The 14990-nt window shown below is 34.7% G+C and overlaps 1 protein-coding gene across 1 annotated transcript in view; it reads right to left on the bottom strand.

Annotated features, from left to right (window-relative positions):
- Positions 1-3848: 3848 nt before the first annotated feature.
- The window catches only part of LOC117946119 (inactive phospholipase C-like protein 2), a 41739-nt gene continuing 30597 nt past the window's right edge, over positions 3849-14990 (bottom strand). The window contains exons 6-7 of the mRNA XM_034873979.1: positions 14271-14380; positions 3849-4855 (exon numbers count right to left, since the gene is read on the bottom strand). Of these exons, the coding sequence (XP_034729870.1) occupies positions 4652-4855; positions 14271-14380 (314 nt within the window). The 3' untranslated portion in view covers positions 3849-4651. The remainder of the gene's footprint in view (positions 4856-14270; positions 14381-14990) is intronic.

The following is a 14990-nucleotide window of genomic DNA, read 5'->3' as shown; positions in this document are numbered from 1 at the left end:
AGAGTCTATGTGTAGAGTCTATGTTTAGAGTCTATGTGTAGAGTCTATCTGGGAGAGTTTATGTGGGAGAGTCTATGTGGGAGAGTCTATGTGTAGAGTCTATCTGGGAGAGTCTGTGTAGAGTCTATCTGGGAGAGTATATGTGTAGAGTCTATGGGTAAAGTCTATGTGTAGAGTCTATCTGGGAGAGTCTATGTGTAGAGTCTATGGGTAAAGTCTATGTGTAGAGTCTATCTGGGAGAGTCTAGGTGTAGAGACTATCTGGGAGAGTCTAGGTGTAGAGTCTATCTGGGAGAGTCTAGGTGTAGAGTCTATCTGGGAGAGTCTAGGTGTAGAGTCTATCTGGGAGAGTCTAGGTGTATCAGTTCTTAACAATAAATAATCACGTACTCAAGGGACTGTGCAGCAAGCATGACTAATACATACATACATGTTTTTCTTCTTCTTTTTGCATTGAACACGCTACTTACCTTGAGCATCTTGGCTGTGATGTTTTAATTGAGAGTGACTTGGAATAAAAGCTGCAGGAAACTGAGCTTTTATTTCTGGATAAGAAGCCAATATCCAGACCTGTAAGAGTGGAAGCCACAGAGAAGGATAGAAACGGAGATCTAATTGTCCTTTGACCTAAGAGTGACATTTTACCCAAGAGTGATTTTCTTCTTCTTTTAGTAAGAGCAAGTGGAGAGGAATTTAAGTGATTCACTGAGACAGAGGCATGTGAATTACTTTTTTGAAAAGCTGCATACAATGGGGAAGTAGAAAGTAGCAGCAGTGCTGACAGTCCAACATGAGGCCGGGCATCGATTAGGTTGCTGGGGAGTTAAGGAGCGCATGATGTCATCACACAGACATAACTGTTGTAATAGTAACACAATAAGTTTTATAGGGTTGGGCATTTAGATTTTCATCAAGTCTGATTCCAATTCCCATTCTTCCTTTTGATTCCAGTTCTTATTGATTCTTGTTTGCGATTCTTTGAGTGGTGGACTTGAAATCCCACGTCAACGCTCTGTACCAAATTTGGCAAAATCGACCGTTAGGGGGCGCTATGATCAACGTAAACACATTTTGGCAAATAACTTAAACATATTTAAATGGGATATTTGCAAGTGCAATATCTCTGCCACAGTTAATGTTATCAACGGGAAACGTGAGCTTATTGTTTGACACGCCGCTCTGAGGCTCTGTACAAAATGCAATACTTTTTCGTGCCATTTGTTAGAAAAATAGTTGAATTACTGTACAAAAGACATTAGACAAATCTATCCAACATTGTTTATTCAGAGTTTTTTTTTGTGGACTTGACAGATAAAGACATGAGACTGGAATACAGTTGAAATGGTTCATTCTTTTCTTTCTCAACAATCAGGATTAAGCCTACTTGCACAGCACTGACATTTTTTTTACGTCTTATCGTGAGATCTGCAGGAATTGTGGACAGTTTAAAACCAAACATTGTGAGCATGGGGGGGGGGGGGAATAATAGCGCTACAGATGGACATGTTGACGTTTAAATTTAGCTATCCAAATGCTTTTGTGTCCCAAAAAATAGCAATAAATGTACGTGTGGAAATTTCTAAGTGAATTCAAATAACTGATTTCTTGCTGGTGATCAATATTTGACTAATGTTTAGCACATGCCCCCCCAAAAAAACGTGGCTACAATTATGTCAAATTAATAAAGCTAATGTGTACAGACTTAACATACACCGTTAACCAAGTTTCTACTACCAAGTTTTTGCTTTTGGATTTTGTAGCTTTAATGGCTGCAAAATCCGAAAGTACTAATCAGTTTAAAGCAGCACATTCTTTAGATTGTATCAGCACATAACATCAATTTAAGTGTATCGCCTTAAAAACTAGTTAGCATAAGTTCAACGATACGATGCACAGCTGTAAATGAAAGCATTATGCTAATGCCAATGAATCAATACTTTATAAAGCACAAATGCAGGCCTGTAGTTTCATTTACAGGAAGTAATGGCAACTTAATGAAATTATAAAAGGATCTTTTTTTTTAATCAAATCTCTGAGGCCTACTTTTGTAAGCCCACATTGACTCAGTTGCCAGGGACTCCTAGTTAGAAATAATAGAATCTTACACAACAGTCCTACAATAACTCCTGGCTTCATGAGGGTTCTAATAATCAGGGTTTGTCTGTCAAAACTGTTTCAGAGAGGTGTTGAAACAAGGTTGCAGTTTGTGGTGCTGTTCACATTTATTGAGTTATTATTTAGCCTCCCCTCACTCATACAGACTTGGACAGATATTGGGAACACTTCTTAGGAATACAACTTTACAGCACCAAAAACCACCACATTGAATCATCTCCTCAAAGCAGTTTGGAGAAAAACTGAAAGTGACAACTTTCCTGAAGGTAGCATGTATTGTAGCATTAAAGCCTTGTTTGTCCAATCATTAGAAAGTAAATAAAATAGTTATAATTTTCTTGTATTAGATTTGAAATAAAAGACACACATTTAGACTATTAAATGAATAGCAAGACACGCAAGAGTGGAATTGAAGCAACATGAGGGGAAAAGGCATTTTAAAAGGTAAAACACGTCTTTCTCACTTCCTGTCAACTGATGCAGTGCGTTTTAGTTAGCATGTGGCACAATTAAATCCCAGGGTAACTGTGGTTCAGATACATTCTCACCAGGAATGGTTACAAAGCTAGAATTACTCTGAAGTTTATATCTTTCTAAACCATCTTCTCAACAGACCTGAGTTTAAAGTCCTACAAAGGGTTATCAAAGAGTGGTGACTTGTTTTAAATATTATTTTTGACCGGACAGCTGAAGAAATGAAAGAGGAGAGAGAGAGAATGACATGCACAGGGCCAAAGGTCAGAGCCGAACCCGGGCCCGCTGCGTCGAGGAGTAAACCTCTTTGTATGGGCGCCCGCTCTACCAACTGAGCTCTCCGGGCGCCCATGTCGTTGGGACTCGTTTGATTCGTCTGGCAGACAGGAACCTCCTGGGCTCTCCCAAACGTGCTGCACAGTGGGTTCCCCAGACAGGATCTCTAAACACTGTCCGTGGGTGCACTTTGCATTGAACAGTGACCAACTGCCAACAAGTGAAACATAGCAAAGCGTACAAGCATCAGGCAGGGAAACACATCTTTAAAAATATTGATAGATTAAACTGCATGAACTTTGTTTTTGTACACAACCCATCACGGTTTCCTGCGAGACGAGCAGAATCACTGAATCTATAACAGCTCGCCAACTAACCAAATGATTAGCCGTTTTCTCATCGGGGGTGTTGTAAATAACAGTGTTATTGATTGGGAGTACACCTGGGAAAAAACAATTCGAAATCTGGCATTTTTTATTGGTTGCAGACTTTTAAAAGTAACTATGGAAAGAGTTTTTAGAAAGTTGATTTTGCTCAAAATAATGAAGTGACCTGAAATGGGAGGACCATGCCCTAAAAATAAATGCTGATTATATTCCTAAGGGAAACTGAAATATGGAAATGTGTCAACGTCCAAACTGTTTTTGAGTGTGTGTGTGTGTTAGCAACACACTGTTATGGTTCCTTCTCATGCAGTTGCTGGTTGTGGTTGTTGAGACTTTGCTGCTGTTTGCGCCACAAACGGTATGAATACATTCTATTATTAAAACAAAACTCTGAGGTCACTTTTTCTATCGACAACCCCTCCTTATCTAAAGACATCTTTTTTCCACAGTCTTGTTCATATATCTTTTATAAAATAAATCTTATATTTCCAAGTATACAATAGTAAAATGGTGCACTCTGCAGAAAAAAAAGATAACAGGAAACTCCATATATACACATAGTACATCTTACTATTTTGGCAGACAAGAACAAGTTCATTATCGTAAACAGCTCTTTACTCCCATTCATGACATTTCTGTCCACTTCTTTTGCTCCCTCTGTCCCCTTACATCCATTACTCCAAAAAATTGTGCTTTAAGAAATCTCTTGCAGTTCAAGGGCCTATTTCTTTTGTTGTCTCCTCAGGTAACACCCTGGTCCGCTGAGTAGAAGAAGACAGTCTCTGAACAGTAGGTCAACGTCTTCAATGGTCACGTGGCTGCTAGTTCACTTGGCTCTCCCAGCTCACCCAGGAAATGAGAGGCGGGGTCGGGAGGGCAACAACCAATGCATTCGGACTACAGATTAAAAGGTTTGTGAACTTTATGCTGTGGAAAGTTCAGGTTTTCTGTATGTCAAACACTTTGATTATTATCCCTTCCAACATATTCCCCAAAATGTTATGTTTTTGCTGGATGTTAAGATTTGTTATTTAGATAATATGTGCTCATATTGGCTAGGCAGCATCAGATGTGTAGCAAATGTCTGAAATACTTTTCAGTACAGCTCATAAATATTTAAAGATTTTTTTAAGAGCTAACGATGGCAAATTCTTAACTTTTTTGTCATCTGAACTTGGGTAGTATTTTGTGTCTTTGAGAAGGAATGGCATTTTATTGATGATTACATAGAAGTCTGGTTACAGCTGTGCTTTGGACACAGGAATGTACACATGGAATGTGGAAAAACAGAGGAAGAAAAAAAGAGAGCAAGAGCTTTGGGTTTTGAGCTCAGGAGGCAGGAACAAAGTCAAGGTCTGGATGTGGGTGCCATGAGAGCACCAGAGTGGCACTGTGGGGCATTAGTTGTCCTCATCAGTAAGCTCCTCCTCTGCGGTGGCTTTCTCAGCAATGGCCTCGAGGCTGTGTCTGCCTTTATACTCTGAGCCCAAGGAGCTGCCTGCTGGTCCACCTTTACTCAGGTTACAGGTGAGAGCCGCATAGTGGATCTGCTTAAGATTCTCCTGGACTTCTCTCCTGGCGTGCTTCAGTAGGTCTGACTGACCCTGAGGGGTAATGATCAAAGAGTTACAACATAGCTTCTCAGAGTGTGGCGTCCTTTCCTTAAGATATAAAGGTCATAAGAAAGATGCATTGTAGTATGCCATTTCATTTTAATGTTTACTTTTTTCAGGATGGTGAAAATTGTGCAACACATCACCGGTTCTCCACTTTCTGCAACCCAGGCTGCACAACATCATCAAGAACTCCACTAGCCCCGGCCACACACTGTTTGCCCTCATCCTGGAGCACGCTCACTGCACCATTTACTTACTATTAGCATGACTGTAAAAAGTCTTAGTATAGTATATGGTGAAAAGTCCTTCAAAAGTCATAGTATATTGTAAAAAGTCCGAATACAATGCCATTTAAATTTAACTAAAAAGTTATAGTTTGTAATAAAAAAGTTAGAGTATGTGTCATAGTATAGCATGTCATTAGTGAACAGTAATAAGTCAGAGTATCTCATAGTCATGGTGTAGTGTGCCATAAAAAAGTGATCGTATAGCATAGTACAGCATATAGTATGTTAATAAAATGTCACAAAAAAGTAATTAGTATAGTCTGTCATAAAAAGTCATAGTATGTCTTAGAATAGGATGTCATTAAAATGTCACAAAAAAGGCGTAGTATAATATGTCATAAAAAAAGTCATAGTATGTCTTAGTATAGGATGTCATGAAAATGTCACTAAAAAGTAATAGTATAGTATGTGGCAAAAAAATGTCATAGTATGTAATAAAAAGTTACAATATGTGTCAAAGTCATAGTATTATTATTGTATTGGTACTGTATTATTGTAATAATTTGTAATTGATTCCTGTAACTGTATATTGTTTTTGGTTATGATACGGGATACTGGCCAACAGGCAGACTAGGCTTTAGTGTGTGTTGGTGGTCTTGTCTTTTTTAAGTTTTATGTAAGTTATGGTTGTAATAATTGATAATGGTTCTGTAATATAATGTATTTTTAAGTAATGTTTTTACCGGTTATGTTTAATTTATTGGGCAATAAAGACACATTGTCGTTAACAAAGAAAGTGTTTCTGAACATCAGTGACATTCAAAACGGTGATAACTGAAACAGCTCCAACACACCCTGCAGTGTGTATACAAGTATGTATTGCAAACAGCTTAAGTACTACACAGAAAAGAACATCTGTACCGCCACCTCCAAAGTGAACATAAAAGAACTATTAAACATATACATTCCAAAAAATAATTATAAGTCATAGTATAGAACGTAAAAAAGTAATAGTATAGCATGTCATAAAAAAGTCATAGTATAGTATGTCATAAAAAAGGCATAGTATAGTATGTCATAAAAAAGACATAGATTAGCATGTCATCAAAAAGTCATAGTATAGCATGTCATAAAAAAGGCATAGTTTAGCGTGTAATAAAAGGGCATATTATAGCATGTCATGAAAAAGTCATAGCATAGTAGGTCATAAAAAGGGCATAGTATAGTATGTCATAAAAAAGTCATAGTATAGCATGTCACAAAAAAGGCATAGCATAGCATGTCATAAAAAAGGCATAGTTTAGCGTGTAATAAAAGGGCATAATATAGCATGTCATAAAAAAGTCATAGTATAGTATGTCATAAAAAGGGCATAGTATAGTATGTCATAAAAATGTAATAGTATAGCATGTCATAAAAAAGTCATAGTATAGTATGTCATAAAAATGTCATAGTATAGCATGTCATAAAAAGGGCATAGTATAGTATGTCATAAAAAGGCATAGTATAGCGGGTCATAAAAAAATCATAGTATAGTAAGTCATAAAAAGGGCATAGTATGTCATAAAAAAATAATAGTATAATATGTCATAAAAAAGGCATAGTTTAGCGTTTCATTAAAAAAACAGTTCAGCATGTCATAAAAAGGGCATAGTATAGCATGTCATAAAAAGTCATAGTAAAGCATGTCATAAAGGCATAGTATAGTATGTCATAAAGAAGTCATAGTAAAGGAAGTCATAAAAAGGGCATAGTATAGTATGTCATAAAAAAGTCATAGTATAGCATGTCACAAAAAAGGCATAGTATAGCATTTCATAAAAAAGGCATAGTTTAGCGTGTTATAAAAGGGCATAGTATAGCATGTCATAAAAAAGTCATAGTATAGTAAGTCATGAAAAAGGCATAGTATGTCATAAAAAGGGCATAGTATAGTATGTCATAAAAAAGTCATAGTATAGTAAGTCATAAAAAGGGCATAGTGTAGTATGTCATAAAAAGGGCATAGTATGTTATAAAAAGTCACAGTATAGCATGTCAAAAAAAGGCATAGTATACCATGTAAAAAAAGGCATAGTATAGCATGTCATAAAAAGGCATAGTTTAGCGTCTCATAAAAGGGCATAGTATAGTATGTCATAAAAAAGTCATAGCATAGGATGTAATTAAAAAAGGCATAGTTTAGCGTGTCATAAAAGGGCATAGTATAGCATGTCATAAAAAGTCATAGTATAGCATGTCATAAAAAAGGCATAGTATAGTAAGTCATAAAAAAGTCATAGTATAGCATGTCATAAAAAAATCATAGTATAGTAAGTCATAAAAAGGGCATAGTATGTCGTAAAAAATAATATTATAATATGTCATAAAAAAGGCACAGTTTAGCGTTTCATTAAAAAAACATAGTTTAGCATGTCATAAAAAGGGCATAGTATAGCATGTCATAAAAAAGTCATAGTGAAGGAAGTCATAAAAAGGGCATAGTATAGTATGTCACAAAAAAGGCATAGCATAGCATTTCATAAAAAAGGCATAGTTTAGCGTGTCATAAAAGGGCATAGTATAGCATGTCATAAAAAAGGCATAGTATAGCATGTAAAAAAAAAGGCATAGTATAGCATGTCATGAAAAAGTCATAGCATAGTAAGTCAAAAAAAGGGCATAGTATAGTAAGTCATAAAAAGGGCATAGTATAGTAAGTCATAAAAAGGGCATAGTATAGTATGTCATAAAAAAGTCATAGCATAGGACGTAATTAAAAAAGGCATAGTTTAGCGTGTCATAAAAGGGCATAGTATAGCATGTCATAAAAATGTCATAGTATAGCATGTCATAAAAAAGGCATAGTATAGTAAGTCATAAAAAAGTCATAGTATGTCATAAAAAAGGCATAGCATAGCATGTCATAAAAAGGGCATAGTATAGCATGGCATAAAAAAGTCATAGTATAGTAAGTCATGAAAAGGGCAAAGTATTTCATAAAAAGTCATAGTATGTCATAAAAAGTCATAGTATAGTATGTCAATAAAAAGGGCATAGTATACCATGTCATAAAAAAAGTCATAGTATTGCATGTCATAAAAAAGCATAGTATAGTATGTCATAAAAAGGGCATAGTATAGTATGTCATAAAAAGGGCATAGTATAGCATGTCATAAAAATGTCATAGTATAGCATGTCATAAAAAGTCATAGTATAGTAAGTCATAAAAAGGGCATAGTATAGTATGTCATAAAAAAGGCATAATATGTCATAAAAGGGCATAGTATAGTATGTCATAAAAAAGGCATAGTATAGCATGTCATAAAAAAGTCATAGTATGTCATAAAAAGGGCATAGTATAGCATGTCATAAAAAAGTCGTAGTATACTAAGTCATAAAAAGGGCATAGTATAGTAAGTCATAAAAAGGGCATAGTATGTCATAAAAAGGCATAGTACAGTATGTCATAAAAAACTCATAGTATAGCATGTCATAAAAAGTCATAGTATAGTAAGTCATAAAAAGGGCATAGTATAATATGTCATAAAAAGGGCATAGTATGTCATAAAAAAGTCATAGTATAGTATGTCATGAAAAAGTCACCGTATAGCATGTAAAAAAAGGCATAGTATTGCATGTCATAAAAAAGGCATAGTTTAGCGTCTCATAAAAGGGCATAGTATAGCATGTCATAAAAAAGTCATAGTATAGCATGTCATAAAAAAGGCATAGTTTAGCGTCTCATAAAAGGGCATAGTATAGCATGTCATAAAAAGTCATAGTATAGTAAGTCATAAAAAGGGCTTAGTAAGTCATACAAAGGGCATAGTATGTCAAAAAAGGGCATAGTATAGCATGTCATAAAAAAGTCATAGTATACTAAGTCATAAAAAGGGCATAGTATAGTAAGTCATAAAAAGGGCATAGTATGTCGTAAAAAGGGCTTAGTATAGTATGTCATAAAAAAGTCATAGTATAGCATGTCATTAAAAAAGGCATAGTATAGCATGTCATAAAAAGGCATAGAACAGTATGTCATAAAAAGGGAATAGTATAATATGTCATAAAAAGGGCATAGTATGTCATAAAAAAGTCATAGTATAGTATGTCATAAAAAAGTCACCGTATAGCATGTAAAAAAAGGCATAGTATAGCATGTCATAAAAAAGGCATAGTTTAGCGTCTCATAAAAGGGCATAGTATAGCATGTCATAAAAAAGTCATAGTATAGTAAGTCATAAAAAGGGCATAGTATGTCATAAAAAGGGCATAGTATAGTATTTCATAAAAAAGTCATAGTATAGCATGTCATTAATGGGCATAGTATAGTAAGTCATAAAAAGGGGATAGTATTTCATAAAAAAGTAATAGTATGTCATAAAAGGGCATAGTATAGTAAGTCATAAAAAGGGCATAGTATGTCATAAAAGGGCATAGTATAGTATGTCATAAAAAAGTCATAGTATAGTATGTCATAAAAAATTTATAGTATAGCATATAATTAAAAAAGGCATAGTTTAGCATGTCATAAAAGGGCATAGTATAGCATGTCATAAAAAGTCATAGCATAGCATGTCATAAAAAGGCATAGTATAGTAAGTCATAAAAAGGGCATAGTATAGTATGTCATAAAAAAGGCATAATATGTCATAAAAGGGCATAGTATAGTATGTCATAAAAAAGTCATAGTATAGTAAGTCATAAAAAGGGCATAGTATAGGAAGTCATAAAAAGGGCATAGTATGTCATAAAAAGGGCATAGTATAGTATGTCATAAAAAAGTCATAGTATAGTATGTCATAAAAAAGTCATAGTATAGTAAGTCATAAAAAGGGCATAGTATAGGAAGTCATAAAAAGGGCATAGTATGTCATAAAAAGGGCATAGTATAGTATTTCATAAAAAAGGCATAGTATAGCATGTCATAAAAAGGCATAGTATAGTAAGTCATAAAAAGGGCATAGTATGTCAGAAAAAAGGCATAGTATAGTAAGTCATAAAAAGGGCATAGTATGTCATGAAAAAGTCATACTATAGCATGTCATAAAAAAGGCATAGTTTAGCGTGTCATAAAAGGGCATAGTATAGCATCTCATAAAAAAGGCATAGTATAGTATGTCATAAACAAGTCATAGTATAGTAAGTCATAAAAAGGGCATAGTATAGCATGTCATAAAAATGTCATAGTATAGCATGTCTTAAAAAAGTCATAGTATAGTAAGTCATAAAAAGGGAATAGTATAGCATGTCATAAAAATGTCATAGTATAGCATGTCATAAAAAGTCATAGTATAGTAAGTCATAAAAAGGGCATAGTAAGTCATACAAAGGGCATAGTATGTCATAAAAAGACATAGTATAGCATGTCATAAATTGTCATTGTATAGCATGTCATAAAAAAGTAATAGTATAGTAAGTCATAAAAAAGTCATAGTATAGTAAGTCATAAAAAGGGCATAGTATAGCATGTCATAAAAATGTCATAGTATAGCATGTCTTAAAAAAGTCATAGTATAGTAAGTCATAAAAAGGGCATAGTATGTCATAAAAAAGTCATTGTATAGCATGTCATAAAAAGGCATAGTATATTATGTCATAAAAAAGGCATAGTATATTATGTCATAAAAAAGGCATAGTATAGTATGTCGTAAAAAAGGCATAGTATAGTATGTCATAAAAAAGGCATAGTATAGTATGTCATTAAAAGGGCATAGTAGAGTATGTCATAAAAAAGTCATAGTATAGTATGACATAAAAAAGTCATAGTATAGTAAGAAATACTATAAAATACTATATTTTTTAGAAAAAAATAAAAAGTCAGAATACAATGCCATTTAAATTTAACTAAAAAGTTATAGTTTGTAATAAAAAAGTTAGAGTATGTGTCATAGTATAGCATGTCATTAGTGAACAGTAATAAGTCAGAGTATCTCATAGTCATGGTGTAGTGTGCCATAAAAAAGTGATCGTATAGCATAGTACAGCATATAGTATGTTAATAAAATGTCACAAAAAAGTAATTAGTATAGTCTGTCATAAAAAGTCATAGTATGTCTTAGAATAGGATGTCATTAAAATGTCACAAAAAAGGCGTAGTATAATATGTCATAAAAAAAGTCATAGTATGTCTTAGTATAGGATGTCATGAAAATGTCACTAAAAAGTAATAGTATAGTATGTTGTAAAAAAAATTTCATAGTATGTCATAAAAAGTTACAACATGTGTCAAAGTCATAGTATTATTATTGTATTGGTACTGTATTATTGTAATAATTTGTAATTAATTCCTGTACCTGTATATTGTTTTTGGTTATGATACGGGATACTGGCCAACAGGCAGACTAGTCTGTAGTGTATGTGTTTGTGGTCTTGTCTTTTTTAAGTTTTATGTAAGTTATGGTTGTAATAATTATATTATTATTATTATTATTAATTATATATCACATATATTTTATGCTTGCACTGTCTAGCATGAGATTGATGAGAGAGAAAGAGAGAAAAAGAGATCAATCTATCTATCCATACATCGTTGTTTATTCAATATTTCCCCTTATATCTTACTCTGCACTACACTGCTTTTTGCACTTCTGGTTAGGTGCTGAATTGCCTTTCATTGTCTTAGTGCCTGTAATGACAATAAAGTTGAATGTTATCTAAAAGATGTCATAAAATTGCATAATATAGCATGTCAAAAAGTCCTTAAAAGTCATCATATAGTGCGTCATGAAAAAGTCATCATATAGTGCGTCATGAAAAAGTCATAGTATTTCGTAAAAATGTCATAAAAAGTGATAGTATGGTATGTCGAAAGAAGTCACAAAAAGTCATGGTATAGTATTTCATAAAAAGTGATAGTATGTCATAAAAAGTGATGGTATGTCATAAAATCATAATATAGCATGTCATAAAAAGTCAATGGCATAGTATGTCGTACAAATTTCATAAAAAGTGATAAAAAGTATGTCATAAAAACATTTCAGTATAGAATGTCATAATAGTCATAAAAAGTCATAGCATGTTATGTCATAAAAAGTCATAGGGACCCAACGGTCTAAGCGCACAGCGTGAAAAGAGCATGTAATAAGCGTGTAAAAAGCATAGTGTGCATGAGCTGTGCACAAGCCTGGGCGCCATTTACTAATGTGCTGTTAAAATTACAATGAAATGCTGCAGTACTGACTTTAGACAGGTTTTTTTTATGTCAATGGCGTGATCACTTTCTGCTGCTAATAGGAATACGCCAAGAATTCATCTGGACACACCTCCCTGTGAGACCAGCACACCCATGGGCGCAGGTGGATTTGTTTCTCATTTAAAAAGGTTAAAAAAAAGTATGGTTAGTATGTCACAATAGTCATAGAATAGTATTTCGTACAATGTCAAAAAGTCGTAGTATACTATGTCATAGAAGGTCACAAAATGTCATAGTCTAGTGTGTTGTAATTAATGTCATAAAAAGTCATAGTATAGTATCGTTTCCTTTGTGCCAACCGTTTGAATGACATTAGTAATATCATGCAAAATACTTCACATAAAATACCTGAGCCAATATAAATGAATGTGAGTCCCAATGTCTTTCATTCTATGCTTGTGCACAGTTTTCTTGCGCGTGCACCGTTGGACCTTAAAAAAAAAAATAGGCCGCAGAATTGTTATGTAAAATTGATGAGAATTTATCAGATTAATTATCAATTAATTATTACATATATAACATTGTTATATGTATAATGTTAAATTAGATTTAAAAAAAGACTGTTCCTCTAAGTCACTGCTTTGTTTGGCGCTCCTATTCATTCACTTTCTAGCTTGCCCGACGACCGCTGTATTTTCTCTCTCTCACTTTGCACACCGTGTGTTTTACAAAAACAGTAACGCAATATTTGCGACATATTCTACCTTTATCAACATTTTTCAAAATCAATGTGATCAACTACTAGCATCCACTTCTGTCACTTCCGTGTTGAAAGAAAACGGGACCAATAGGTTACTCCCTACTGACTGGTTAAGGAAAAACCTCCCCCTCTCAACAAGGACTCGGCAAACTGCCGATGTCCGACTGAATGGATGAAGTGAAATCCAAAGGCAAGTCTGATTATCAGGGTGGATGCTGCTGCAATACAGTGGATTTATAAGTCCCTGAGTCATTCTGGTTGATTTCCAAGCCTGTGTGCTTCAAACAGCTGTGCTTAAATACCAGTCTATTACTAAGCTCAAACAGAAACTGCCATTTAACTAAAAAAAGAAAAGAAAACGATGGTAAACGTCCTAAAGCAACTACTGGAAATGCCAATAAGAAAAACTGCCCACGGCCACTGATCCTGACGTCCTCTGATGACTGGTGTTTGTGTGTGTGTGCGGCGGGAATTTAAGTGGCAACTGTGCGTTACCTAATTAGAAACATACAGTACAGAAAACAGTTTATTATATGGAGTGGCAACTCATGCAGAAAATGGCCCTTGCGACTGTTCTACAATTATATTATATTGTTACATTATTATGACTCATCCATAATGCGAAAGCAGGATTTTATTAATTAACTATTAATTACAGCAGTACTTATTTGTAAAGTAACTTAAGCAGTTAAATAATTGTAGTGGAGTATACATAAAGAGTGGCTTGAAAAGAAAAGATTCAAGTAAAGTACAAGTAACTCAAATTTGCAGAGATGTTCCGAGACTATTTAACCTCCCGATACCTGGAGTTGCGTATCGGCCAATTCCAAGCACCGATCCAATATCAGCGTGGTAAAAATTATTTATTTTATTATGTTTTAATAGCCATAGAATGTTCGGCAACACTTTACTTGAAGGTATCTACATAAGAGCGACATAACACTGTCATGACACATGAACCCTTACTTGTCTTTGTAAAAGTCACTTACTAAAAGAAGCATTATATCTCAATGTTTAAGACTTGTTTATGTTTATGACATGTTCATGACAGTGTCATGTCACTCTTATGTAGATACCTTCAAGTAAAGTGTAACCAAACGTTCTTTTATTATCCAGTTTAACAGTCACAAAGGAAAAAGAACATGAATTAACTAAATTAGCTAACTTACGTGGTAACGGATCGTTGCATAAACTTGAGTACTTACCGATACCAGCCTTTTAGGCAGTATCAGAGGCATTTTTTGATATGGTATTGGTTCATCTCTACTGCATTGTACTGCCTACTGTGAATACAAATCTCACCTTCAAAATAGTGATGTTCCAGGTGAAGCTCTCCACCGCTTTGTGCAGCTTCCTCCCCTTCAAACCCTCCTTAACGGCCAGGTCATGGAGGTTCTCGTGAAATTCCATCGCTGCGAGAGACAGATGGGAACGAGTGTCAAGTCAGTATTCATGGTTGGAACTCATGGTGGTTTGTGAAACAGAAGAGCAGCTGTGAGGTGACTAAAGTATGGGAGACATGACTGGGTGCAAGGCCTGTTGTCACAGCGAGAAAACACATTAGAGTAAAGGCACTGGCATGTACTGTCAACATTGCACAGTCTCCTCCTGCAGAAGAAGGGTTGAGTATGTGGAAGTAGAGATTCTCTGGCTGTGGAGAGGGATTTCCCTCTCATTACTGTATGTCTGCAGTGTGAAAATGGATTGAAGTGACTGCTGTTACGGGGGTGCAGCATGTCAGATCTGAAAAAAACAAACTGAGTGACCAAAATGATTTTCATTCAGCACGTGTCAGTTATTTGACAGCTAACAAACGAAGATGCATCCTGTTTCTCCTGGGTCTCCTTTTTGTTTTCACAGTTCACACAGTGATGCATTTAATTTCACTATCTAGGTTAAGGGTTTTCTGAGCATGTGTGCCCTCCTTCATCAAAACCTTGCTTCACCATCCTAAATCTATATGCTGAAGTGAAATGTTAGTAAGTGGAGGGTAAAACATGATGGCACATCCCAATGAGGTGT

Source organism: Etheostoma cragini, chromosome 6 (assembly GCF_013103735.1).
Source record: "Etheostoma cragini isolate CJK2018 chromosome 6, CSU_Ecrag_1.0, whole genome shotgun sequence".
Lineage (NCBI taxonomy): Eukaryota > Metazoa > Chordata > Actinopteri > Perciformes > Percidae > Etheostoma > Etheostoma cragini.
Note: the sequence above shows the minus strand (reverse complement) of the source record. Positions and strands in the feature narration are given on the sequence as shown.